This window comes from Protomyctophum bolini, assembly GCF_963924005.1.
Source record: "Protomyctophum bolini genome assembly, chromosome: 11".
In the NCBI taxonomy this organism is placed as follows: domain Eukaryota; kingdom Metazoa; phylum Chordata; class Actinopteri; order Myctophiformes; family Myctophidae; genus Protomyctophum; species Protomyctophum bolini.
In genome coordinates, this window is record NC_137872.1 from 989,525 (window position 1) to 1,016,231 (window position 26,707).

General features: G+C 44.0%; 1 protein-coding gene across 1 annotated transcript in view; it reads left to right on the forward strand.

Moving 5' to 3' along the window:
* myo15aa (myosin XVAa) overlaps positions 1–26,707 on the forward strand; it is a gene marked incomplete at its 3' end in the record, with an annotated part of 109,883 nt that overhangs the window by 7,578 nt on the left and 75,598 nt on the right. The window contains exons 6-22 of the mRNA XM_080776436.1: positions 1,349–1,439; positions 2,629–2,732; positions 3,632–3,695; positions 3,975–4,088; positions 4,696–4,857; positions 5,158–5,271; positions 11,026–11,084; positions 18,162–18,285; positions 19,140–19,235; positions 19,464–19,595; positions 20,816–20,941; positions 22,026–22,103; positions 23,022–23,179; positions 23,289–23,334; positions 24,072–24,196; positions 25,063–25,180; positions 26,233–26,408. Coding sequence (XP_080632562.1) covers positions 1,349–1,439; positions 2,629–2,732; positions 3,632–3,695; positions 3,975–4,088; positions 4,696–4,857; positions 5,158–5,271; positions 11,026–11,084; positions 18,162–18,285; positions 19,140–19,235; positions 19,464–19,595; positions 20,816–20,941; positions 22,026–22,103; positions 23,022–23,179; positions 23,289–23,334; positions 24,072–24,196; positions 25,063–25,180; positions 26,233–26,408 — 1,887 coding nt within the window. The remainder of the gene's footprint in view (positions 1–1,348; positions 1,440–2,628; positions 2,733–3,631; positions 3,696–3,974; positions 4,089–4,695; positions 4,858–5,157; positions 5,272–11,025; positions 11,085–18,161; positions 18,286–19,139; positions 19,236–19,463; positions 19,596–20,815; positions 20,942–22,025; positions 22,104–23,021; positions 23,180–23,288; positions 23,335–24,071; positions 24,197–25,062; positions 25,181–26,232; positions 26,409–26,707) is intronic.

The following is a 26,707-nucleotide window of genomic DNA, read 5'->3' on the forward strand; positions in this document are numbered from 1 at the left end:
TTTGTATTACAGATTAAAACAATACAAATTGGGAGTTGCCCAAACAAGTTAACCGTCATAAATATAACAGTTCTTTAGTGACTGTTGACAGAATGGTACCAGCAGGAAGAGGGAACAGAACATGTACTGTTTAAGACGGTATAGTCCAGCTGTGCTGTTCTGTTCTCTGACTAATATAGAAGTGTCTATTTGTACGTCTCTAAATGTTTTGATGAATTGAACATGGTGGACCCTGTTGTGAACAAGTGCAATGCTTAATTGGGTCGTCTTAATTGGGTCTTTGTGTTGAGTTTGTGCTTGAAATGTACTGTAATTCTGCAAACTGTTGATACATATTTCAATCAATCAATCAATCCTGGTCACTAAACTGCCTCCCCCTGGCCAGCCGGGGCGCCTGATGGAGGGGAAAGAAACTGGTTGGAATAACGTGTTCCTTCCACGCGCTACGTCCAACCAGGGAAACTCCCCCCTGTCAGGTGTAAAGGAGCAACTTGGACACTCAGGCATGAAGGAAGCATGAGTTCAAGTCCGTTGCTCTCCCCTTGTCCCCCATATATGGGGACTAGGTTGGTGGAGGGTGTGTAGAGCCCAGGATCACATTAGATGATTGACAAAGGGGTGAAAAATGGGTTACAAAATCGTGGGATAAAAAAAAATCTATCTATGTACGGCTTGGAAACGATGGCACTGATGAAAAGACTGGAGGTTAGACGGTCAGCCCAGGTTAGACCATTCTGAGAGAAAACATGAGAAGTGAGGTGGAGATGCTTCGGACACACTCAAGGATAGATAGAAGATAATGATATACATGACGTAACAAATTGTCCCCGTTAACATTTGTAAAGGCAGTCTGTGGGACACATGCTCAAAAGGACAATTCATAATAATGATAATGAGGCAACAAAAGAATACAGAGTTATGAAGTATAAGGATTTTACTCGAGTAAAGGAGACAAGACTTACATGACCTGTCATGCATGGAAACCCCAGTCTGACTCACAGAGTCACAAAAAGGCGACAGCTTTGACTTTGAGCCAATGTAACAAATGGGACAGTGACATCGTAAACCAACCAGCACCACAGGGGTGTGACAGATAGAGATAATATCAGACTGTAACTTTAGAATGGGAAACTCTTTATCAAGGAGTATTATTAAATGTTTATATCTTAATTTCCACTACACTTTGGTGAAAGTTAATCACGTGAGCACAAGTGTATACTGTAAATCAACAATCAACATTTTAATTCTTGTGATTGTGTCGTGTCTTCATGTGTGTAAAAGGTGGCTGTAGTCAGTGGATACTAGAGTGGGTCATGTGGTTTAATAAAAGTGTCCCTTTTTTTTGCAGTGGGGAGAGTGGTTCTGGGAAAACAGAGGCCACCAAACTGGTCCTGCGCTACCTGGCAGCAATACACCAAAAGCACAACCCCACACAACAGGTATATATATACACACACACACACACACACACACACACACACACAGACACACACACACACACACACACACACACACACACACACACACACACACACACACACACACACACACACACACACACACACACACACACACACACACACACACACACACACACACACACACACACACACACACTGTAGTGTGAGTTTTTTATATTACTATTAGTAAGTAAACAACATCAGGAAGAAGCAGGACTCAACCATCAGGGTTCGAACTCCATTCTTTTATTGTATACGTCATCACACCAGAGAGAGACTAGTGTCTCCCTCCAGAGCTTCTCTCAGCTCCCCCCACACACATGATGTCCCACACATTATGTTATACTTTAAGCAGTGTACAGAGTTTCAGGAGTAACAAGAGACGGTCATTCCTTAAATGGACTCTATTCTATAGTTAACTCACACAGTTTGAAATAGGTTCACACGAGTCGGCAGTCTCTAATGAGTTTGTCAGTGAAGAACAGGTGGTGATTAGAGTGTTAAGTATCATCTACTATAGTAGGCTACATTCAATGAATCAATACCATAGTGTTTATATGCATTGTTGCCACCACAACACACGCATGCACGCAAATGCAGGCTATCACAGAGGTATATCACTGCATTGGAAAGATAGACAGGGAACCAGGGGTTCAAACGAGAACAAATCTTAGCTGTTGTCTTTTTGTGATGTTTTGATAATTAACAGTCATGTCTGTGTCTCTGGCGGCTCTCTGTCTGTGGTGCAGATTGAGGTAAACGTCTGTCTGTCTGTCTGTCTCTCTGTCTGTGGTGCAGATTGAGGTAAACGTGTCCTCCTGCTTGTATTTGCTGTGATTTTGTTTGTTGCATGTGGCTTTTATTATTGTGGTCATTTGTCAACTTATTTCCCCGCATCTCACTCATTCCATAAATGCTTGTAATCATCATAATGTCATATGACAGTTAAGTGTGATGATAACATTGTGGTTTGGTGTTTGTGAACTTTTTTTCCGCTGTCCTACTTGTTGTGTAGCACAAGATCTGATTTAAACTTTGTCGTACGGTGGTGCCAAAAACAGCCGATCAACAACAAGCTCACAACAACCCATTGCATGGATTGGTGACGCATTGTGAGCTTGTTTCTCCGCTATCTTCAGCATGTTGTAACTCTGAATGCTCCTTCTAGATTCTTGAGGCCGGTCCTCTTCTGGAATCTTTTGGAAATGCCAAAACCGTTCGTAACGATAACTCCAGCCGCTTTGGGAAATACATAGAAGTGTTTCTGGAGCAGTGAGTATGAAACTAAATGTCTGTTTCTGTCTTACACACACACACACACACACACACACACACACACACACACACACACACACACACACATCTGAGAACTCCATTCAAACCCCTCAAACATGAGGGCATATGTGACAGGGGCCAGCAAAAAGGGCCTCAACTCGATTTTTACAGATTACAGATTATTACAGATTATTAAAGTACATAATGTAAGATTTCATATGATGTATCATTCAATGAAATTGGACAATAATTGAAGGAGATATAACCATTTTTAAATGATTGGGGCCTTTCACCCAAAGCTGAGAAAAGTCCCTTTCAATATTCACAAAAAAACGTTTTTATTTCGACCATTTCGACCATTTCATTCTGGCGAGTTGAGGACCAAAGTGCTGGCCTGTGTCATGAGGTATGCGGTCAGCTGTATGGCTGGCTCAGGGAAGAGGACGCCCCTGCCTTGCATAGTCCCGTGGGAGGCACATCTCAATGATTGGGGCATGATGGGACACAAGCTAAGGCTTGATCACCCTTTAGCTGGCCACCTTTGATGAGGGTGTATATATAGTGTTGGACGGCCGAAACACCCGCTGATTCAAAGGCACACTACTGAGGATGTGTCTCGAAATTGACATCATACCCTAGTTGAAATGCACCTCCTAATGCCACTCTTAACATCAAGGCAATCTCATGTGAGCCCACAGCATCTATTGGCACAATGGACAGTCTTAACATCACGTCCCGTGTTTTATGATTCTGATTCTTGAGTTGCTTTCAAGCCATGCGGATAGAACCTTTTGTGTTGTACTTTAATATGACTTCCTGCTACAGGGGTGTGATCAGTGGTGCCATAACCTCTTTAATAGTATATATAACCTCTTTAATATGACTTCCTGCTACAGGGGTGTGATCAGTGGTGCCATAACCTCTCAATATCTTCTGGAAAAGTCCCGGATCGTCTTCCAGGTAACACATTCCATGCATATTATAATAATAATAATAATAAAACTTTATTTGTATAGCACCTTTCATGACATGAAATGCAGCTCAAAGTGCTTTACAGAGCAATATAAGCGCACACACACACATGCACACACACCCACCACACACAACCACGCACACACACGCACGGTAGCATGCTTGCCATTTCGAAATAGCTTTTGTGTTGTTTACGTGTGCATGCGTGATCGTGTGTGTCCATGCATTGTGGATTCTAAACTGTGTGTGTGTGTATTCTCTCTCCAGGCCAAAGATGAGAGGAACTACCATATCTTCTATGAAATGCTGGCAGGTCTGGCCCATCACCAGAGACAGGCTTTCTATCTGCAGGAAGCTGAGACGTACTATTACCTCAACCAGGTGCTGTACTGTATACACAATGTAGTACAGCACAATGTCGTCTGCATCATGTGTGACCCACTGTTACGACTCACCAAGTCTAGGACGGTTAAGAAGGCAAGGTGGTAAAATGCCAAAGTTGTTTTATTGCTTATTCTGTGGCATACAAAATATAGGAACAAGTATTCAATATGAATTACATTATCATTGACAGACATAAATGACACACGGAGCAACTAAGGGAAATAATCAAAAGCATACTAAAACTAACCTCTTGAGTTTTAGACACACTGACCTAACAACCGAAAATAAAGTGACAACAGTGCCCTACTATTGCCTACTCTACTCTAATCTAACAAACTGTACAAAAAGCAGGCTTCCGTGGCCCGGTGCTCAGAACATAGAAGTGACACAATAAACTCATCACGCATAGCAACTCTTGCTATACGGGCGGTTACATTATACTACTCTGTGCATTCTCTCGCTGCACGGAGGGCGCGCTGCCTCTAGCCTGCACACCACGCAGGCAAAGACATACCTATAGGCCTGCGGCCGTAACACCCACTTCACTGAAGTCATTCAAGACATCACCCAAAACTCTCTGTCTCTGTCTGTATCTCCCATGTAGGGGGGGGACTGTGCGATAGCAGGAAGGTGTGACCCAGAGCACTTCCAGCGTCTGCTGGCTGCCATGGAAACGCTCCACTTCACCTCCGAAGACCAGTCGGCCATCTTTAGAGTTCTGGCTTCCATTCTGCACCTGGGCAATGTTTACTTTCAGAAACATGAGGTGAACGTTGATCCTTCAGATGAATACTATTTCTCTGCTTCTTTCTGTGCTTCTTCTTTTACTTCTTCAGTCTGCTCCCTCAATACTCCTCAACGGATACGTCTTTATTCCTTATTAGACCCGAAACCAGAAAAACGTGTGCAAAAATCATTGATTATGCAGGGCTAAAATCCTTGATTATGTGATATAATATGCAGGTTTGTATGTGCTTTTATGCAGTAAAACTATCTCTCTCTCTCTCTCTCTCTCTCTCTCTCTCTCTCATCTCCTCTCCTCTTCTCTGTCTGTGTTGCATTACAGGCAGATGGCCAGGAGGTGGCGTCTGTCGTGAGTGCTCAGGAGATCAGGGTGGTGGCGGAGCTGCTTCAGATCTCACCAGAAGGACTTCAGAAATCCATCACCTTCAAAGTCACCGTCAGTAACCGTCAGTGTGTGTGTGTGTCTGCGTGCGTGTCTGCGTGTCTGCGTGTGTGTGTGTGCGCATGTTTGTATGTGTGTGCGCACGTGACTGTGTCTACTTGTATTACTTGTGAGGTCACTCTAGTTTGACCTCTGTACACCTAAAGGTCAAAGCCGGGGCAAGCTGGCCTCTATCGTATCTCTCCTATTCTTTTCCTCTCCCTCTCTCATTTCTCTCCATCTCTTCGTTTCTCTGTCTCTCGCACACACACACACACACACACACGCACACACGGACACCCACACACGGACACGCACGTGTGCGCACGTATGCGCACATACACTCAACATATGCAAATAGAAGGTGATGAGGTTACGAGCCATCGTATCATCTTCACCACCTTTTGACCCAACAAATACCAGAGACACCAGCTGATCACTGCAGAGAATGAGACAGAGAGAGTTCAACTACACGTTTATTGCAATATATACTTAACAAGCACTATATGTACATTCAAATAATTGCATGTGCACTGACTCTTTTGAGCCTGAAGACCATATGTGACCAAAATTGACTGAGAGACTGCCATTGGATTTTTTTGGATTTTTGTTTTTTCATGTCATGTGAAAGCAGGGAATCATAGGTTCAAATTGATATGTTGGTTGTTCAGTTTGACCCACCGGTTTTGGAGATATGGCTTATAGAGTATAATGTCTTGCAGAGAAACAGCGAGTTGAGAAAAGAGGCTTGAAAAAGGTTCACTTCTGTGGTCTCTAACATTACACCTATAGCTACATGTTTAATCATTTATTTCATATTTACATGTCTTCTGTGGTCTCTAACATTACACCTATAGCTACATGTTTAAGCATGTATTTCATATTTCATATGTCGATTTCAGCTCTGACACTTATTTCAGACATGCTCTAGTATGTGAAGAGTCTGCCTGTGCTATTAACTCATTTTGAAAGAAAATAAATAAAAAAGTTTTTCTCCTCTGGTGATAGGCTGGAATGTGCGCGATGGCAGTCTCTCAGTCAAATCTGGTCACATAAGTCACAGTAAATAACACCAGTATAAGATGCCTGAGGGCGAGAAGCGGCCTCGCCCTGAGGGCGAGGTTGCGTTCACGCATCCGCCTCGTTGACGGTAGACTGCTGGGGGAGCGCTGGCGCTTTGGCGTGGGGGGTCAGCTAGACCAACATGGAATGAATTTTGTACTGGCCATATAAGGAGCATGTCTTCAGTATACAGGGTTTGATGAGGTCAGATAAACATAATGGAATGTCAGAACAGGTCAGCTCCATACAGTATATGGAGATCTAAGGGTGGTAGCGGGGACATTCTCTTGAGTGTACACAGGGTTTGATGAGGGCCCAAGTAGGGCCGGGCCTTAATTTTCGGGCCTGTTGAGAAGTCTAGTTTTCGCCGGCTGCTGGGTGCAGCTGCACTAACAACTTTGGGGCAGGCCTGAATGGATGGGGAAGAATCAACATATGGAATGTCAGAACAGGTTCTGACATATAGCCATATATGGAGATCTAAGGGTTTGAGGTCAGATGTAGAGTTGCTGGCCAATATTGATGAAACCAGGGACCTTCTGTTTCCCAGGCGGCATTGCTATCGAATCAGCTTTGGCTGCCCCTGTAGTAGCCCATGGTGATTGAAATTGATCAGTGTTTTTGTGGACTCTACATAGTAAGGGCCAGGCATCTAAGAAAGTATAGCCTAGTCTCTGTTCCTCATCATGACACAACTGGTGTTTAGAGAGGGGTCTGAGATCTGAACGCCTATACTGATAAAGTCGACAATGATCTCATTTGATTTCTCCACATGGTTTAGACAGAGATTGTTGTTGTAAAACACCATATAAATATCTCCCTCACCTGAGTCACCTCCGTCAATTCCTCTAGCTGTCCTTGTCAGTGATCAGTTCCTCTAGCTGTCAGCGATCAGCTCAATCACTGTGGTGTCATCTGCAAATGTCACAGTGCTGTTATTATGACTTACAGGGTTTTCGTAAAGCATGCAAGAACCACACAGTGACAAAGCCAGGTTAAGAAAATGTCTATAAACGCATTATCTGAGGTCTAGAGCAGGCCCTGTAAGGACACGACCTTGTACCATCTGGTCCAGCAGCTTTGTGTACTTTGACAGATAAACCTGCAGCTGTGAGGTTCTGTGTCTCTGTGTCTGTCCTACCGGCTCCCTCTGCTGGATCACCCTCACTATTCTCCCTGTCTGAATTAACATAGTGTGTAACGCACAAGACAAGTCCCTTAAGGGTGATACTGTGGTTGCCGAGGAAGTTCAGACGTGTGATCAAAATAACTGACGTCCAAAAGTGTCCGTTGAGTAGGAATTAAACTATATTTATTAGTGCTCAAAGTCCTATACTTTGTCATACAAAATAAACACAACATAAATATTCAAACGCACAGGATACAGATCACCAGCCCTCATGAACACAGTCAAAAACTGGTTTACCTCTGCCACTGGCAACACCTGAGACTAATTAGGGCCAGGGTTAAATACCCTCCCTCCCTGTAACCAGAGGTAGGAAACTGTCGTTGTTCCCTGATGTCATCGCTATAGGGACACATGCATCAGTAAGCAGGAACTGGGGATGGCAATGAACCTGGACCTCGATCGAACCACGGTCGAAAAATTATGATGATATATCGTTGTGGGAACAAACTTTCGTGGCATTTTTATTTAACCATAACCCCTGACTCAAAACCTAACCATTGCCCTAAATGTAAACCTAACCCCTAATGTCAACCTTGCCTTGATTACGACAACCGGAATGTTTCACTATTTGCAACCATAGCTCTAAAAAAAAAACGTAGTTAAGGCCTTTTCATAATTATGAGCAGCGACTGACGCGCCTAGTAATTCATTTTCAATGAGAGGCGTATTTTGGACACGCAGAGAAGTTTAGGGGCGTTTGTGCCGTTTCGTGCACATGCCCGCGGCTGACTAGACCTGGATTGAGGGGCGCTAGCCCCCTCAAATATACAGCTTTTTGTCCTAACTTGTGTCCCATTTGACAATGAAAGGAGAATGTATTATGTGTCTGAGTAAATCGACACGTTACATCATGATGATGTACGATGATAAGAGCGCCCCTCACCTCACACGGGGGTGATGTTTTTACGCCCCATGCCCCTCATGAGCAGACCTGGAGCTGTCTGTACCTGTGTCGTTGATCCAGACGACAACGCCTGCGTCACCCGCTCCCCATCTGAAAGGACCTTTAGCTTTAACATGAGCCTTTCCTTCACAAGGACCTAAAAAGAAAGTCCCTATAGAGCACCGAAGTCTGACGTCACTTTCAGTAGAGGGCGTCAGTCCCCAGGTTCATGTATTTGTTTAGTTGCATTGAAATCCCCATTGAGGCGATTTTAGATCGCCTCATATAACAACTGTGTTTGAAAAATAAACATGTCACCCCGGCCGCTTCACTCATATGGATATGAAGAATCAACTGACTGAGAGAAAACGCTATTGTTACTGCTACTGAATTAGTTAGATTTTCGCTAGAAGCAGACTGTATCATATATGAGTGACTGACTGTTGCAAACGATACAGAGACACCTCCCTGACAATAACGCAGAGACAGCTTGTTTATTTTTGGACCACAACGCTTATAGTAGACGATATTAAGATCACCCCATGTTATTCTCCATAGAGAAATTACTTCCGCGAACCAGCAGGGGGATCGTCGGGATGAGCGAGTTACGTCAGGACTTCGGTGCTCTATATAGTCAAGTTTGTCCTTTGTCCTCTTATGCTCTTTTCCACATACAGTATGCTGTGCACCACTCAACTCATACAGATACAGCACACTGTACTCGTACAAGCACACATGTCAGGGTTTTCTTTGCACTGGTATTTCACTTCTTTACTTTACTCTCACTGCCCCAGAGATGTGACCCTTTAGCTCCCTTCCAGGATAGGATTGTGTTTGCTGGAAACACAAGGCTTTTATACTGTATATATGTTCTTATATTATTGTTTAGTTCTTTGCTTGTAGAGCCACAAACCTGTCTCCTTCTGTTATACGTGCTGATCCTCGTTAGCCGACACCACACAGTGCTCAAAGTAATCCTGTTCTGAACTCTTCCAGCTTCTGCATCTTCTCTCTGTCGTTGTTGTTTATCCTCCTTTGCCATTCAGTCGTCCTTCTGTCTTCACCTTCTTTGATGTTCCTCAAACAATCATTTCCTGGTTGGACAAGAATCGTCTGATTCGTCTGGTCCCTTTGACCGTTTCAGTTGGAGCCTCGTTCAGTGAATGAGCGTGTTGATGGACAAGGAGAGAGAGAGAGAGAGAGAGAGAGAGAGAGAGGGAGAGAGGGAGAGGGGAAGGTTTGCATTTGAAGTACTTCTTATCATGATGAGATCTGTGGCTGCCTCACACACACACACACACACACACACACACACACACACACACACACACACACACACACACACAGAGTCATTTTGTATAATTGAGTTGCTAATTATGTAGGAGTTCCGTATAGCTCCTATGTAACAGGAGAGCCAGTCTTGTAGTTGACAGACCAATAGATATCTACATTCATCCGCCGCTAGAACTGGTGGGTCTGTGACCACATGAGACTATACAGTCAATAATAATTTCCTCTCGCTCGAAGATGTGTGTGTGTGTGTGTGTGTGTGTGTGTGTGTGTGTGTGTGTGTGTGTGTGTGTGTGTGTGTGTGTGTGTGTGTGTGTGTGCGTGTGCGTGTGCGTGTGCGTGTGCGTGTGTGTGCGTGCGTGTGTGTGTGTGTGTGCGCCCAGTCCCGGTGGGAGCAAGAGGTTTCAAGTCTCATGGCGCCTTATCTGATTGAACCCCCAAGACTCTCTTAAGTGAATAGGTTCATTATGGTCGGTATGTGTAGTGCGCCCCCCATCCAGGGGGGGGTGGGGGGGGGGGGGGGGGGGCAGTCCGAAGAAAGAGAAAAAAAGAGGAAAAACTCAAAGACTCGGTCATTAAAGCTATGGTGCAACAAGCTCTTGTATAGCGTCCGTTTTTGTTAATTTCCGACGTTCTTTTGTTGGTTAACTGTTTTCTTTATGGTTGTCCTCTAGCTCCAGTTAGCTCATAACGTTAGCTTCTGTTGCCGCTCGCTCCGCGTTGTACGGCGTTCAGAGTATGTTTTTTTTTTTCACGTTCAGACTCCCATTGGCTTAGGAGGCAGCCAATCATAGGTCGTAGGTCGCCACTAAATCCACCACTAAAGTCGTCTTTACGGTCGTCAGTAGTGGTGGGTGCAAATGTAGTACAGGCGCGTTTAATTTAAAGTACCTGGCAAAAAATACATGGAAGACAAATAAGACTGGACTTGAACGCAGTCACACTGGAAAGAACTCTGTCAGTCAGTCACAACAGGAGGAGGGAGTGATATAAAAATATAAAGAACTCTGTCAGTCAGTCACAACAGGAGGAGGGAGTGATATAAAGATATAAAGAACTGTCTGTCAGTCACAACAGGAGGAGGGAGTGATATAAAGATATAAAGAACTGTCTGTCAGTCACAACAGGAGGAGGGAGTGATATAAAGATATAAAGAACTGTCTGTCAGTCACAACAGGAGGAGGGAGTAATAATATGATAATGGCAAGAGACTATTATATCATACACATGGCAAACACACATGGGCAATCTCCACTACTAAGCATGTAATGTGTAATGTTAAAATAGTTAGTGAAATAAACATCATGATAGTGTGGTTTATTATGGCTCCCTGTCCACTCCACAGGAGACCATGAGAGAGAAGATCTTTACCCCTCTGACTGTGGAGAGTGCTGTCGATGCCAGGTGAGAGAGAGGACTTCAATACCCAGAAGACACTGCATGCAATAAAAAATAACACATTCTTAATACTTAGCCTAACAGGAAAACTGTGGCATTTCAGTACTGAAATATGTTTAATATTCCCCAAGAAAAGTGTAATGTAAAGTGTAAGTAAAACTATAAAGTTGCTAGTGAGAGTTGCTAGTGCCAGTTGCTAGTGAGAGTTGCTAGTGAGAGTTGCTAGTGAGAGTTGTTAGTGCCAGTTGCTAGTGAGAGTTGCTAGTGCCAGTTGCTAGTGAGATTTGCTACTGCCAGTTGCTAGTGCCAGTTGCTAGTGAGAGTTGCTAGTGAGAGTTGCTAGTGAGAGTTGTTAGTGCCAGTTGCTAGTGAGAGTTGCTAGTGCCAGTTGCTAGTGAGATTTGCTACTGCCAGTTGCTAGTGCCAGTTGCTAGTGAGAGTTGCTAGTGCCAGTTGCTAGTGAGATTTTCTACTGCCAGTTGCTAGTGCCAGTTGCTAGTGAGAGTTGCTATAGTGAGAGTTGCTAGTGAGAGTTGCTAGTGAGAGTTGCTAGTGAGAGTTGCTATAGTGAGAGTTGCTAGTGAGAGTTGCTAGTGAGAGTTGCTATAGTGAGAGTTGCTAGTGAGAGTTGCTAGTGAGAGTTGCTAGTGAGAGTTGCTATAGTGAGAGTTGCTAGTGAGAGTTGCTAGTGAGAGTTGCTAGTGAGAGTTGCTATAGTGAGAGTTGCTAGTGAGAGTTGCTAGTGAGAGTTGCTATAGTGAGAGTTGCTATAGTGAGAGTTGCTAGTGAGAGTTGCTAGTGAGAGTTGCTATAGTGAGAGTTGCTAGTGAGAGTTGCTAGTGAGAGTTGCTATAGTGAGAGTTGCTAGTGAGAGTTGCTAGTGAGAGTTGCTATAGTGAGAGTTGCTAGTGAGAGTTGCTAGTGAGAGTTGCTAGTGAGAGTTGCTAGTGAGAGTTGCTATAGTGAGAGTTGCTAGTGAGAGTTGCTATAGTGAGAGTTGCTAGTGAGAGTTGCTAGTGAGAGTTGCTAGTGAGAGTTGCTATAGTGAGAGTTGCTAGTGAGAGTTGCTAGTGAGAGTTGCTAGTGAGAGTTGCTATAGTGAGAGTTGCTATAGTGAGAGTTGCTAGTGAGAGTTGCTAGTGAGAGTTGCTATAGTGAGAGTTGCTAGTGAGAGTTGCTATAGTGAGAGTTGCTAGTGAGAGTTGCTATAGTGAGAGTTGCTAGTGAGAGTTGCTAGTGAGAGTTGCTATAGTGAGAGTTGCTATAGTGAGAGTTGCTAGTGAGAGTTGCTAGTGAGAGTTGCTATAGTGAGAGTTGCTAGTGAGAGTTGCTATAGTGAGAGTTGCTAGTGAGAGTTGCTATAGTGAGAGTTGCTAGTGAGAGTTGCTAGTGAGAGTTGCTAGTGAGAGTTGCTATAGTGAGAGTTGCTAGTGAGAGTTGCTAGTGAGAGTTGCTATAGTGAGAGTTGCTAGTGAGAGTTGCTATAGTGAGAGTTGCTAGTGAGAGTTGCTAGTGAGAGTTGCTATAGTGAGAGTTGCTAGTGAGAGTTGCTATAGTGAGAGTTGCTAGTGAGAGTTGCTAGTGAGAGTTGCTATAGTGAGAGTTGCTATAGTGAGAGTTGCTAGTGAGAGTTGCTAGTGAGAGTTGCTATAGTGAGAGTTGCTAGTGAGAGTTGCTATAGTGAGAGTTGCTAGTGAGAGTTGCTATAGTGAGAGTTGCTAGTGAGAGTTGCTAGTGAGAGTTGCTAGTGAGAGTTGCTAGTGAGAGTTGCTAGTGAGAGTTGCTATAGTGAGAGTTGCTAGTGAGAGTTGCTAGTGAGAGTTGCTAGTGAGAGTTGCTAGTGAGAGTTGCTATAGTGAGAGTTGCTAGTGAGAGTTGCTAGTGAGAGTTGCTATAGTGAGAGTTGCTAGTGAGAGTTGCTAGTGAGAGTTGCTATAGTGAGAGTTGCTAGTGAGAGTTGCTAGTGAGAGTTGCTAGTGAGAGTTGCTAGTGAGAGTTGCTATAGTGAGAGTTGCTAGTGAGAGTTGCTATAGTGAGAGTTGCTAGTGAGAGTTGCTAGTGAGAGTTGCTAGTGAGAGTTGCTATAGTGAGAGTTGCTAGTGAGAGTTGCTAGTGAGAGTTGCTAGTGAGAGTTGCTATAGTGAGAGTTGCTATAGTGAGAGTTGCTAGTGAGAGTTGCTAGTGAGAGTTGCTATAGTGAGAGTTGCTAGTGAGAGTTGCTATAGTGAGAGTTGCTAGTGAGAGTTGCTATAGTGAGAGTTGCTAGTGAGAGTTGCTAGTGAGAGTTGCTATAGTGAGAGTTGCTATAGTGAGAGTTGCTAGTGAGAGTTGCTAGTGAGAGTTGCTATAGTGAGAGTTGCTAGTGAGAGTTGCTATAGTGAGAGTTGCTAGTGAGAGTTGCTATAGTGAGAGTTGCTAGTGAGAGTTGCTAGTGAGAGTTGCTAGTGAGAGTTGCTATAGTGAGAGTTGCTAGTGAGAGTTGCTAGTGAGAGTTGCTATAGTGAGAGTTGCTAGTGAGAGTTGCTATAGTGAGAGTTGCTAGTGAGAGTTGCTAGTGAGAGTTGCTATAGTGAGAGTTGCTAGTGAGAGTTGCTATAGTGAGAGTTGCTAGTGAGAGTTGCTAGTGAGAGTTGCTATAGTGAGAGTTGCTATAGTGAGAGTTGCTAGTGAGAGTTGCTAGTGAGAGTTGCTATAGTGAGAGTTGCTAGTGAGAGTTGCTATAGTGAGAGTTGCTAGTGAGAGTTGCTATAGTGAGAGTTGCTAGTGAGAGTTGCTAGTGAGAGTTGCTAGTGAGAGTTGCTAGTGAGAGTTGCTAGTGAGAGTTGCTATAGTGAGAGTTGCTAGTGAGAGTTGCTAGTGAGAGTTGCTAGTGAGAGTTGCTAGTGAGAGTTGCTATAGTGAGAGTTGCTAGTGAGAGTTGCTATAGTGAGAGTTGCTAGTGAGAGTTGCTAGTGAGAGTTGCTAGTGAGAGTTGCTAGTGAGAGTTGCTAGTGAGAGTTGCTAGTGAGAGTTGCTATAGTGAGAGTTGCTAGTGAGAGTTGCTATAGTGAGAGTTGCTAGTGAGAGTTGCTAGTGAGAGTTGCTAGTGAGAGTTGCTATAGTGAGAGTTGCTAGTGAGAGTTGCTAGTGAGAGTTGCTAGTGAGAGTTGCTATAGTGAGAGTTGCTATAGTGAGAGTTGCTAGTGAGAGTTGCTAGTGAGAGTTGCTATAGTGAGAGTTGCTAGTGAGAGTTGCTATAGTGAGAGTTGCTAGTGAGAGTTGCTATAGTGAGAGTTGCTAGTGAGAGTTGCTAGTGAGAGTTGCTATAGTGAGAGTTGCTATAGTGAGAGTTGCTAGTGAGAGTTGCTAGTGAGAGTTGCTATAGTGAGAGTTGCTAGTGAGAGTTGCTATAGTGAGAGTTGCTAGTGAGAGTTGCTATAGTGAGAGTTGCTAGTGAGAGTTGCTAGTGAGAGTTGCTAGTGAGAGTTGCTATAGTGAGAGTTGCTAGTGAGAGTTGCTAGTGAGAGTTGCTATAGTGAGAGTTGCTAGTGAGAGTTGCTATAGTGAGAGTTGCTAGTGAGAGTTGCTAGTGAGAGTTGCTATAGTGAGAGTTGCTAGTGAGAGTTGCTATAGTGAGAGTTGCTAGTGAGAGTTGCTAGTGAGAGTTGCTATAGTGAGAGTTGCTATAGTGAGAGTTGCTAGTGAGAGTTGCTAGTGAGAGTTGCTATAGTGAGAGTTGCTAGTGAGAGTTGCTATAGTGAGAGTTGCTAGTGAGAGTTGCTATAGTGAGAGTTGCTAGTGAGAGTTGCTAGTGAGAGTTGCTAGTGAGAGTTGCTAGTGAGAGTTGCTAGTGAGAGTTGCTATAGTGAGAGTTGCTAGTGAGAGTTGCTAGTGAGAGTTGCTAGTGAGAGTTGCTAGTGAGAGTTGCTATAGTGAGAGTTGCTAGTGAGAGTTGCTATAGTGAGAGTTGCTAGTGAGAGTTGCTAGTGAGAGTTGCTAGTGAGAGTTGCTATAGTGAGAGTTGCTAGTGAGAGTTGCTAGTGAGAGTTGTTAGTGAGAGTTGCTATAGTGAGAGTTGCTAGTGAGAGTTGCTATAGTGAGAGTTGCTATAGTGAGAGTTGCTAGTGAGAGTTGCTATAGTGAGAGTTGCTATAGTGAGAGTTGCTAGTGAGAGTTGCTAGTGAGAGTTGCTATAGTGAGAGTTGCTAGTGAGAGTTGCTATAGTGAGAGTTGCTAGTGAGAGTTGCTAGTGAGAGTTGCTATAGTGAGAGTTGCTAGTGAGAGTTGCTATAGTGAGAGTTGCTAGTGAGAGTTGCTATAGTGAGAGTTGCTAGTGAGAGTTGCTAGTGAGAGTTGCTAGTGAGAGTTGCTAGTGAGAGTTGCTAGTGAGAGTTGCTATAGTGAGAGTTGCTAGTGAGAGTTGCTAGTGAGAGTTGCTAGTGAGAGTTGCTAGTGAGAGTTGCTATAGTGAGAGTTGCTAGTGAGAGTTGCTATAGTGAGAGTTGCTAGTGAGAGTTGCTAGTGAGAGTTGCTAGTGAGAGTTGCTATAGTGAGAGTTGCTAGTGAGAGTTGCTAGTGAGAGTTGTTAGTGAGAGTTGCTATAGTGAGAGTTGCTAGTGAGAGTTGCTATAGTGAGAGTTGCTATAGTGAGAGTTGCTAGTGAGAGTTGCTATAGTGAGAGTTGCTATAGTGAGAGTTGCTAGTGAGAGTTGCTAGTGAGAGTTGCTATAGTGAGAGTTGCTAGTGAGAGTTGCTATAGTGAGAGTTGCTAGTGAGAGTTGCTATAGTGAGAGTTGCTAGTGAGAGTTGCTAGTGAGAGTTGCTATAGTGAGAGTTGCTAGTGAGAGTTGCTAGTGAGAGTTGCTATAGTGAGAGTTGCTAGTGAGAGTTGCTAGTGAGAGTTGCTAGTGAGAGTTGCTAGTGAGAGTTGCTATAGTGAGAGTTGCTAGTGAGAGTTGCTATAGTGAGAGTTGCTAGTGAGAGTTGCTAGTGAGAGTTGCTAGTGAGAGTTGCTATAGTGAGAGTTGCTAGTGAGAGTTGCTAGTGAGAGTTGTTAGTGAGAGTTGCTAGTGAGAGTTGCTATAGTGAGAGTTGCTAGTGAGAGTTGCTAGTGAGAGTTGCTAGTGAGAGTTGCTAGTGAGAGTTGCTATAGTGAGAGTTGCTAGTGAGAGTTGCTAGTGAGAGTTGTTAGTGAGAGTTGCTAGTGAGAGTTGCTATAGTGAGAGTTGCTAGTGAGAGTTGCTAGTGAGAGTTGCTAGTGAGAGTTGCTATAGTGAGAGTTGCTAGTGAGAGTTGCTATAGTGAGAGTTGCTAGTGAGAGTTTCTAGTGAGAGTTGCTATAGTGAGAGTTGCTAGTGAGAGTTGCTAGTGAGAGTTGCTAGTGAGAGTTGCTAGTGAGAGTTGCTATAGTGAGAGTTGCTAGTGAGAGTTGCTAGTGAGAGTTGCTAGTGAGAGTTGCTAGTGAGAGTTGCTATAGTGAGAGTTGCTAGTGAGAGTTGCTAGTGAGAGTTGCTAGTGAGAGTTGCTAGTGAGAGTTGCTATAGTGAGAGTTGCTAGTGAGAGTTGCTAGTGAGAGTTGCTAGTGAGAGTTGCTATAGTGAGAGTTGCTAGTGAGAGTTGCTAGTGAGAGTTGCTAGTGAGAGTTGCTAGTGAGAGTTGCTATAGTGAGAGTTGCTAGTGAGAGTTGCTATAGTGAGAGTTGCTAGTGAGAGTTGCTAGTGAGAGTTGCTAGTGAGAGTTGCTATAGTGAGAGTTGCTAGTGAGAGTTGCTAGTGAGAGTTGTTAGTGAGAGTTGCTAGTGAGAGTTGCTAGTGAGAGTTGCTATAGTGAGAGTTGCTAGTGAGAGTTGCTAGTGAGAGTTGTTAGTGAGAGTTGCTAGTGAGAGTTGCTATAGTGAGAGTTGCTAGTGAGAGTTGCTATAGTGAGAGTTGCTAGTGAGAGTTGCTATAGTGAGAGTTGCTAGTGAGAGTTGCTAGTGAGAGTTGCTATAGTGAGAGTTGCTAGTGAGAGTTGCTAGTGAGAGTTGCTAGTGAGAGTTGCTAGTGAGAGTTGCTATAGTGAGAGTTGCTAGTGAGAGTTGCTAGTGAGAGTTGCTAGTGAGAGTTGCTATAGTGAGAGTTGCTAGTGAGAGTTGTTAGTGAGAGTTGCTATAGTGAGAGTTGCTAGTGAGAGTTGCTATAGTGAGAGTTGCTATAGTGAGAGTTGCTAGTGAGAGTTGCTAGTGAGAGTTGCTATAGTGAGAGTTGCTATAGTGAGAGTTGCTAGTGAGAGTTGCTAGTGAGAGTTGCTATAGTGAGAGTTGCTAGTGAGAGTTGCTATAGTGAGAGTTGCTAGTGAGAGTTGCTATAGTGAGAGTTGCTAGTGAGAGTTGCTAGTGAGAGTTGCTAGTGAGAGTTGCTATAGTGAGAGTTGCTATAGTGAGAGTTGCTAGTGAGAGTTGCTAGTGAGAGTTGCTAGTGAGAGTTGCTAGTGAGAGTTGCTATAGTGAGAGTTGCTAGTGAGAGTTGCTATAGTGAGAGTTGCTAGTGAGAGTTGCTAGTGCCAGTTGCTAGTGAGAGTTGCTAGTGCCATTAGCTAGTGCCAGTTGCTAGTGAGAGTTGCTAGTGCCAGTTGCTAGTGAGAGTTGCTAGTGCCAGTTGCTAGTGAGAGTTGCTAGTGAGGGTTGCTATAGTGAGAGTTGCTAGTGAGAGTTGCTATAGTGAGAGTTGCTAGTGAGAGTTGCTAGTGCCAGTTGCTAGTGAGAGTTGCTAGTGCCAGTTGCTAGTGAGAGTTGCTAGTGCCATTAGCTAGTGCCAGTTGCTAGTGAGAGTTGCTAGTGCCAGTTGCTAGTGAGAGTTGCTAGTGAGAGTTGCTAGTGCCAGTTGCTAGTGCCAGTTGCTAGTGAGGGTTGCTAGTGAGAGTTGCTAGTGAGAGTAACATAGCGTTGTGTTGTCATACTCCTATACGTCTTCAACCAGCCTAGCAAACAAAGCAAAACCTTACGCTTGTCTGTTTAGGCTCACCACCTTTAATCCACACAAAACTCTATCCTCTATCCTCTCTCCTCTATCCTCTATCCTCTATCCTCTCTCCTCTATCCTCTATCCTCTCTCCTCTATCCTCCAGAGATGCTGTTGCCAAGATCCTGTACTCGCTGCTCTTCCATTGGTTAACGGAGCGGATCAACGCCCAGGTGTATCCCTGCCAACACGCCCTCTCTATCTCCATCCTGGACATTTACGGATTTGAGGTCAGGCCCGTTCAAACCGGGAAAGCATGACATTTTAGATTTGTTTCACTTAATTTTTATTGAAGAAAAAACTATACAAAAACTAACAAATAAAGACAAAAAGCAAAAAGAAAGCATGCCATTTTAGATTTCTTTTTCATTAGCTATTAAAAAAAATAGAAAATATACACAAACACGGCAGATATACAGTGTGGAAAGCTTGTGCATCTGCTATATTTGAACATTTTTTAAAGATCTTGTGAAAGTGTGAGAGCTACTGATTTAGAATCGGCCTCAGGGCTTATTGAATGATTAACTCAGTTTAAGTGCCATGGACGAAATATTGCCGTCTTTGTAATGGATGCCAAGGATGTAACGAGGCCAATATTTTCAAAATATATATTTTTATCATGTTTTATCCATGTTTTGAAAATTCCTCTAATCTGGTGTACAGGTGATGACATGCACATTACATGCATAATAGAATTACAAATTCTTTCTTACTTTATAATGGGCACTCAGAGCCTAAACTGGTGCCCCGCCCACTGGCGCTTAAAGTGTGAGAGCTACTGATTTAGAATCGGCCTCAGGGATTGATGATTAAAGCCTTCCCATGGTATGTGTTGTGATGCATCAATATTGACCACATGGTCCCTTTCTGGGCGTGTTATAATAGGCAAACATGGAGATTTGTGGCATAGAGCCGTAAAAAATAATATTATATATAGACATATTTTTCTCCCCTCCTGTCTCTTCTTGTGCAGCTAAAGAGACAAGCCGTGAGGATGAGTTACTAAAATAAAAATAAATATTTTTTAATAAAAATAATAACCACCCACTTTTTTTTACATTTGTTGCGTTTGTGTGTATATCAGGATCTGGCCTTCAACAGCTTTGAGCAACTTTGCATTAATTATGCAAACGAGTATCTTCAGTTCTTCTTCAATCGTATCATATTCAGGGAGGAGCAGGTGATTGCACCACGCACGCACGCACGCAGGCATGCACGCACACAGACACGCACGCACACAGACACACACACACACGCAGACACACATCACTCCCAGGCCCTCATATAACTAACCTGGCACATGCACACACACCATGCTGCATCGACACACACAAAAACATGCACACATGCATAATTATGTTACATGGTACACATTACATACTACATACTGTACTGTGTTCATGTACAGGAGGAGTACATGAGGGAACAGATCCCGTGGCAGGACATCCAGTTCAACGACAACCAGCCTGTCATGGACCTCATCGCTGCTAAGCCTCATGGGATACTGAGGATTCTGGACGACCAGGCCTGCTTCCCTCAGGTAGTCATATATGGGGCCTCTTCCTGCTGTGATGTGAGGGTCCATGTTCAGTCTATGGGGTCTCTTCCTGCTGTGATGTGAGGGTCCATGTTCAGTCTATGGGGTCTCTTCCTGCTGTGATGTGAGGGTCCGTGTTCAGTCTATGGGGCCTCTTCCTGCTGTGATGTGAGGGTCCATGTCTCGGTCTATGGGGTCTCTTCCTGTTGTGATGTGAGGGTCCATGTCTCGGTCTATGGGGTCTCTTCCTGCTGTGATGTGAGGGTCCATGTTCAGTCTATGGGGTCTCTTCCTGCTGTGATGTGAGGGTCCATGTTCAGTCTATGGGGTCTCTTCCTGCTGTGATGTGAGGGTCCATGTTCAGTCTATGGGGCCTCTTCCTGCTGTGATGTGAGGGTCCATGTTCAGTCTATGGGGTCTCTTCCTGCTGTGATGTGAGGGTCCATGTTCAGTCTATGGGGTCTCTTCCTGCTGTGATGTGAGGGTCCATGTTCAGTCTATGGGGTCTCTTCCTGCTGTGATGTGAGGGTCCATGTTCAGTCTATGGGGTCTCTTCCTGCTGTGATGTGAGGGTCCGTGTTCAGTCTATGGGGCCTCTTCCTGCTGTGATGTGAGGGTCCATGTCTCGGTCTATGGGGTCTCTTCCTGTTGTGATGTGAGGGTCCATGTCTCGGTCTATGGGGTCTCTTCCTGCTGTGATGTGAGGGTCCATGTTCAGTCTATGGGGTCTCTTCCTGCTGTGATGTGAGGGTCCATGTTCAGTCTATGGGGTCTCTTCCTGCTGTGATGTGAGGGTCCATGTTCAGTCTATGGGGCCTCTTCCTGCTGTGATGTGAGGGTCCATGTTCAGTCTATGGGGTCTCTTCCTGCTGTGATGTGAGGGTCCATGTTCAGTCTATGGGGTCTCTTCCTGCTGTGATGTGAGGGTCCATGTTCAGTCTATGGGGTCTCTTCCTGCTGTGATGTGAGGGTCCATGTTCAGTCTATGGGGTCTCTTCCTGCTGTGATGTGAGGGTCCGTGTTCAGTCTATGGGGCCTCTTCCTGCTGTGATGTGAGGGTCCATGTCTCGGTCTATGGGGTCTCTTCCTGTTGTGATGTGAGGGTCCATGTCTCGGTCTATGGGGTCTCTTCCTGCTGTGATGTGAGGGTCCATGTCTCGGCCCAGTACTGATCATCGTCATCTTCGTCATTGATTGAATATCTGTTGTTATTTTGTCGCCAGGCAACAGACCACACCTTTCTCCAGAAGTGTCACTATCACCATGGCAACAATGAGCTGTATCAGAAGCCAAAGATGCCCCTCCCTGAGTTCACCATCAAACACTTTGCTGGCCGTGTCACCTACCAGGTAGGTGTCACCGTCTCACCGTCTCACCCTGTCACCTACCAGGTACTCACCGTGTCACCGTGTCACCTACCAGGTAGGTGTCACCGTCTCACCCTGTCACCTACCAGGTAGGTGTCACCGTCTCACCGTCTCACCGTGTCACCTACCAGGTACTCACTGTCTCACCGTGTTACCTACCACCGTCTCACTGGACAATCCTTAGTTACTGTACGTCTAGTTGGTTATACAGTAGCTCTACAACGCTTCACTGGTCATGTGTGTCAGGTGAAACCTGACATACAACAAGCTCATGAAATGTAAGCGACCTCGTATAACATTATACTGAATGTTCTCTGGAATGTTTTGACATATTATTGGATTGATATATTGACCACTGGTGTCTGTGATCTTTACTCCCCCGTCCACTATGTAGTCAGAAACTACTCATTACTGTACTCATTACTGTACTCCCCCATCCACTATGTAGTCAGAAACTACTCATTACTGTACTCATTACTGTACTCCCCCGTCCACTATGTAGTCAGAAACCACTCACTACTCATTACTACAGATCTGTGATCTTGAATTGGATCTGTACTCCCCAGAAACCACTCACACTCATTACTACAGTACACAGTCCTCTCTCTCTACTAGTGGTAGTGTGGTCTGAATGTATAGTGAGAATTATTATACAAATATAATAATAATTATTTTTTATTATGTTTATTAATTTATTTTCAACAATTCATGCAATAATTATTTGCATACCTCCCCCCCCCCCGCAGACACACAAATAGCAGTACATATATTGAAATAATATCTTAAAAGAAATAACACTTTATCAAGAGGATCCATGGCGACCCGAATAATGTCCGAAAGTGTTCATTAATTTCGTTCTGCACGATATAGTCCTCTATACATGATGAAACTATACGGAATATGAAGTACAGTAGGCACAGCCGTAGTGTTTTTAAATGTTACACATTTGGACAAACGTCCCACACAGAGAGGGGACCGGTTAGTATTAGCATTAATCTTCGTCTGCCCAGGGGAATGGATTTGACTTTGAATTGATGAATGCTGCTGTCATGTCATTGTCCTACAGGTCCACAAGTTCCTGGATAAGAACTATGACCAGGTCCGACAAGATGTCCTGGACCTGTTCATACACAGTAAAAACAAGGTGAGAGGAGAGATGTATTTCATGTCTTTTGTATTTATTTATTTTTTGTATTTTATAACAGACAGTGGTGGAAAAAAATACTCACAATCTTTACTTTAAGTAAAAGTATCAATACTACAATATAGGAATACTCCTGGCATCAAAATGTACTTAAAGTGTGAAACCACTTTTTTTTTAGGTTTGGGTTGTGTAGTTTCCTTGCCATGATGTAACTCCAAATGTGGACAAGAAATGTAAAAAATATGTTCCAGTGATATGAAAATATGCGGAAATCTGTCATTTGAACACCCGTATTATTCTTTTTGATGTGTGGCCCGCCCTACTGCCTATCAATGGTGCACACTTGTTAGGTAATATATGGACAGACAGAAACAACAAACTATAAACTTTAAGGTTCTGTATTTAGCAAACAAATCACAATCAGCTCTCTCGCCATATCTCAACTTCCTATCCACTACAAAGCTTCCTTTCTCTGCACCCAATCAAGCAGGTGCAAGTCCTTTCCCAATCAAAACCGACAGTGTCACAATGACATGGCCTCCTCTCTCTCAAGTTCAGTCTTCCATGTTTCTATGGCTTATTGTGCATATTGTTGTTATTGCTTATTGGCATTGCTTTCCTGCTTGGTCCCGTCTTATCGCTGCTTGTAGCGATATTGTTTCGTATGTAACTGATCATACCGTAACTACTGAAGGCTATACTCTTATTTGATTTTTCTGTTAATTCTTCCCATAACTTGTGACTTAATGACATTCATGCTTGCCCCTGGGCTTCTGTTTAAAAACTTGAAAGATTTTTTTTTTTACCACTGATAACTGAATGCTATATCAATCATGAATGCTATATCAATCATGTTGACGTGACAGCTTTGCTCCTGCTAGTCTGGTGTCTGTGTGTAAACTGTACATCTCCTTCCAGATGGTGTCAAACCTGTTCCTGGTCCACGCGGGGGTCATAGGTCAGCTCAAAGGAGGTCACATGAGGAAGGGCGACACGGGAACCAGGAAGTACCAAGCTTCCACCGTCAGCTCCAAGTTCCAGGCGTCACTAATGGAGCTGGTGGAGAAGATGGAGAGGTGAGGGAGGGAGGGAGAGAGAGAGAGGGAGAGAGAGAGAGAGAGGGAGAGAGAGAGAGAGAGAGAGAGAGAGATAACTTTGTAATAACACTTATTTTCTTTTTTTCAGCTGCAATCCCTTTTTTGTACGTTGTATTAAGCCAAACAATTTGAAGGTAGGTTCTTCTATATGTGATAACAGTTCATATGATGCAATATCATCACTGCATTGTGCATTTCACATCAATATAACAAAAAGGGTTTATGTGCCGATGTGATATGTTTTTGTGCGTATACAAATACATACTGTATATATATCGTCACTGTTGGGCAGAAACGTTGTATCTCCATATTTCATATATATTTTTTAACATTATTTTGTTCATACATTTCATGAATGCACAAACATGGTGCAGTCAAACTGAATCTATACAAGATTGTAAATCGGTAATTTTACCATACCATACCATCTTTATTTCTATAGCACATTTAAATAACAACAAGTTGTACCAAAGTGCTTTACAATAAAATAATAAAAATCACAACTTCATTTAAAAACAAACATACAGTACACAGTGTCACTTTCAACATCAAAAGCTCATACTATGCTTGGAAAAGCCAAAGAATAAAAATATGTCTTGAGGCGTGATTTAAACACCTGAAGAGTGGGGGCTTGTCTTATTATTTTTGCTATCTCTGGAAGATTTTGCCCAGAAACACCATGCTGAAAGTGATGTATTTGTGTGTGTGTGTGTGTGTGTGTGTGTGTGTGTGTGTGTGTGTGGGCATGTGTGTGTGTGTGTGTGTGTGTGTGTGTGTGTGTGTGTGTGTGTGTGTGTGTGTGTGTGTGTGTGTGTGTGTGTGTGTGTGTGTGTGTGTGTGTGTGTGTGTGCGCGCGTGTGTGCGTGCTCAGGAGCCAGGGCTGTTTGACGGTGAGCTGGTCCACACCCAGTTGGTTTACTCTGGGGTGTTGGAGACCATCAGGATTCGCCGCGAAGGATTTCCTGTTCGAATGCCATTTTCTATCTTCCTGTTCAGGTGAAACATAACGCTGTATCAACACAGATCATCTCTCATGGGAGTTCCAGACCCCCGTCATTATTATTATTATTATCTTTATCAACACAGATCATCTCTCATGGGAGTTCCAGACCCCCGTCGTCTCTGATGGGGGTCTGTGTTTAGAGTATATACTGTATGAATAGAGACGGCATCCGAGTTCTCCTTCCATCCACTTGCATTAAGTTGCTCAAAAGCGCATGAGGCGATTTCACTCCTCCTTCCGGGTAGGAACAGAGTGCATTCTGGGATGGGATTTGCCCCAAACACATGAAAGCGCTGCCGTTGAACGTGCACGAACGCACATGAGCGTGCTGCCGTCGTAAACGTGCACAATGATAGTCAACGGACCAGCGCGTTCATGTCTTTGGGGCCCACGCTGCAATACCTTCATTCGGCCACTATGTCCATTTCGCCTCAGGGTTTCCTCTGGGTGCCGTCTCTGTTCATATATACTCTTAAGGGTCTGTGGCTAAATGTATATCAATTCGTGGGTCCATGGCATGAAAATGTGAAAAGGTTTGAGAATGATATAGTTCATAATATTATGTAAAGTTACCATGTTACCATTTTGAAGCACTATACCAGAGTTAGCCGATAGCAAATGTTCATCTGCTGTGTGTGTGTGTGTGTGTGTGTGTGTGTGTGTGTGTGTGTGTGTGTGTGTGTGTGTGTGTGTGTGTGTGTGTGTGTGTGTGTGTGTGTGTGTGTGTGTGTGTGTGTGTGTGTGTGTGTGTGTGTGTGTGTGTGTGTGTGTGTGTGTGTGTGTGTGTGTGTGTGTGTGTGTGTGTGTGTGTGTGTGCGTGCGTGCGTGCGTGCGTGCGTGCGTGCGTGTTCTCTGCCAGGTATAAGTCCATAGTGGGGATGCATCAGATCCCTGAAGCTACTGGAGATAACTGTGTCATCATGCTGAGTAAAATGTACCCGCTCGTACCCGGATGTTTCTATGTGGGCGTCAGCAAGGTGAGACTCGCTGTTTACTCAACGTTTCGCATCATTTATATTCATAGAGTCGATGTCTCATGATGAGACATCGACTATATGAATAGAATTGATGCGAAGAAATGTCAGCTTGTATATGGATGAGACTCTCATCCATATACAAGCTGATGCCTTTCAGAAAACCATAAAGTGGAAATAGCCGCACTCCAAAAATAAAATTGCAAGACTAGTTACAGTAGGCTCAAGTGCACAATTAAGCAATATTGCACGAGAGGGTGTGTTGCTTTTACCGCCATCATTGGCACGCCTGCGTTACTACAGGAACGAGCCGATAGGCCAGTTCTGAAGCAGCACAGAAGTGCCATTAATGACGGTAAAGCACGAGCCTCAAGAGTGTAATATTGCGATTATACAACAGTTTACCCTTGAGAAAAAAAAAAACAGATGTAGCCACTACGACCGGAAATGTCCCTAGAAAATCGCTAGCCTATAGCAACCCTCTCTGTGACAGCTGATTGGCACAGCTGATTTTTACGTTTTGATTAGGCGTTCCATCATGTTCGTTTGAAGCACGGCTATAGATAGACGGCTACTTCAACCAATCGGATTGCTTCCTCGAAACGACCTGTTGTATAATTCTTTATTTCCTCCGGCTCTGATCTTCACCCTCCCCCCCACACCCACACCCCTGACCCAAAAAACCAAAGGCGACCTAAGGGGCTTTCTCAGTAATTGCCCCCAAACTCTGGAATAGTCTCCCACTACACATCAAATCCATCAACAGTTTCAAATCCTCCCTAAAAACTCACCTTTTCTCCATTGCCTTCAGCTCCTAGTCCTGTAAATGTTTTCAACCTTTTTGTAATGAGTAGGCTTTTTTGTTGTTTCATGCTCTTTAAATGTTGTAATATTGTATTTTTCTTATATGAAGTATTGCTAAACGTTTATTTTAATTTTGTATTTTATGATGTACTTTTTATATGGAAAGCACTTTGGGTCAACTTCTGTTGTTTTTAAATGTGCTATATATAAATAAAGGTGACTTGACTTGACTCTCTCTGTCCGCGTGCCAGTTGTTCCTGAAGGAGGACGTGTACCAGCTGCTGGAGTTCAAGCGGGAGCGCGTGCGTCACGTGGCGGCCCGCACGCTGCAGCGCTACACCCGCATGTTCCTGCTCCGCTCGCTCATCATGTCCTTCCGCTGGAGGGTCGTGGCGCTCCAGGCGCGCTGCCGGGGCTTCCTCGCCAGGTACGCCTTCTCAACGGGCTTCATGGTCAGAATTTGGTCAGAATTTATTGAAAGAATAGCCCCTTGAGATGCAGCATCTCATTTTAGAGGGGGTCCCGTATACAGGGAAAAACATTACATACAGTACAGTGCAGTTACACAAATAGACAGTGGGCAATAGACAATACAGACATGTACAGATACAGTTTGCTTGCTCATTCTCTCCCACCCACTCCCCCATCCCCCAACTCTTCTTGGACAAGCATATTGAGACTAGTACAGTACAGTGATTTGAAACAGGGGTCAGAGGTAAACAGCAG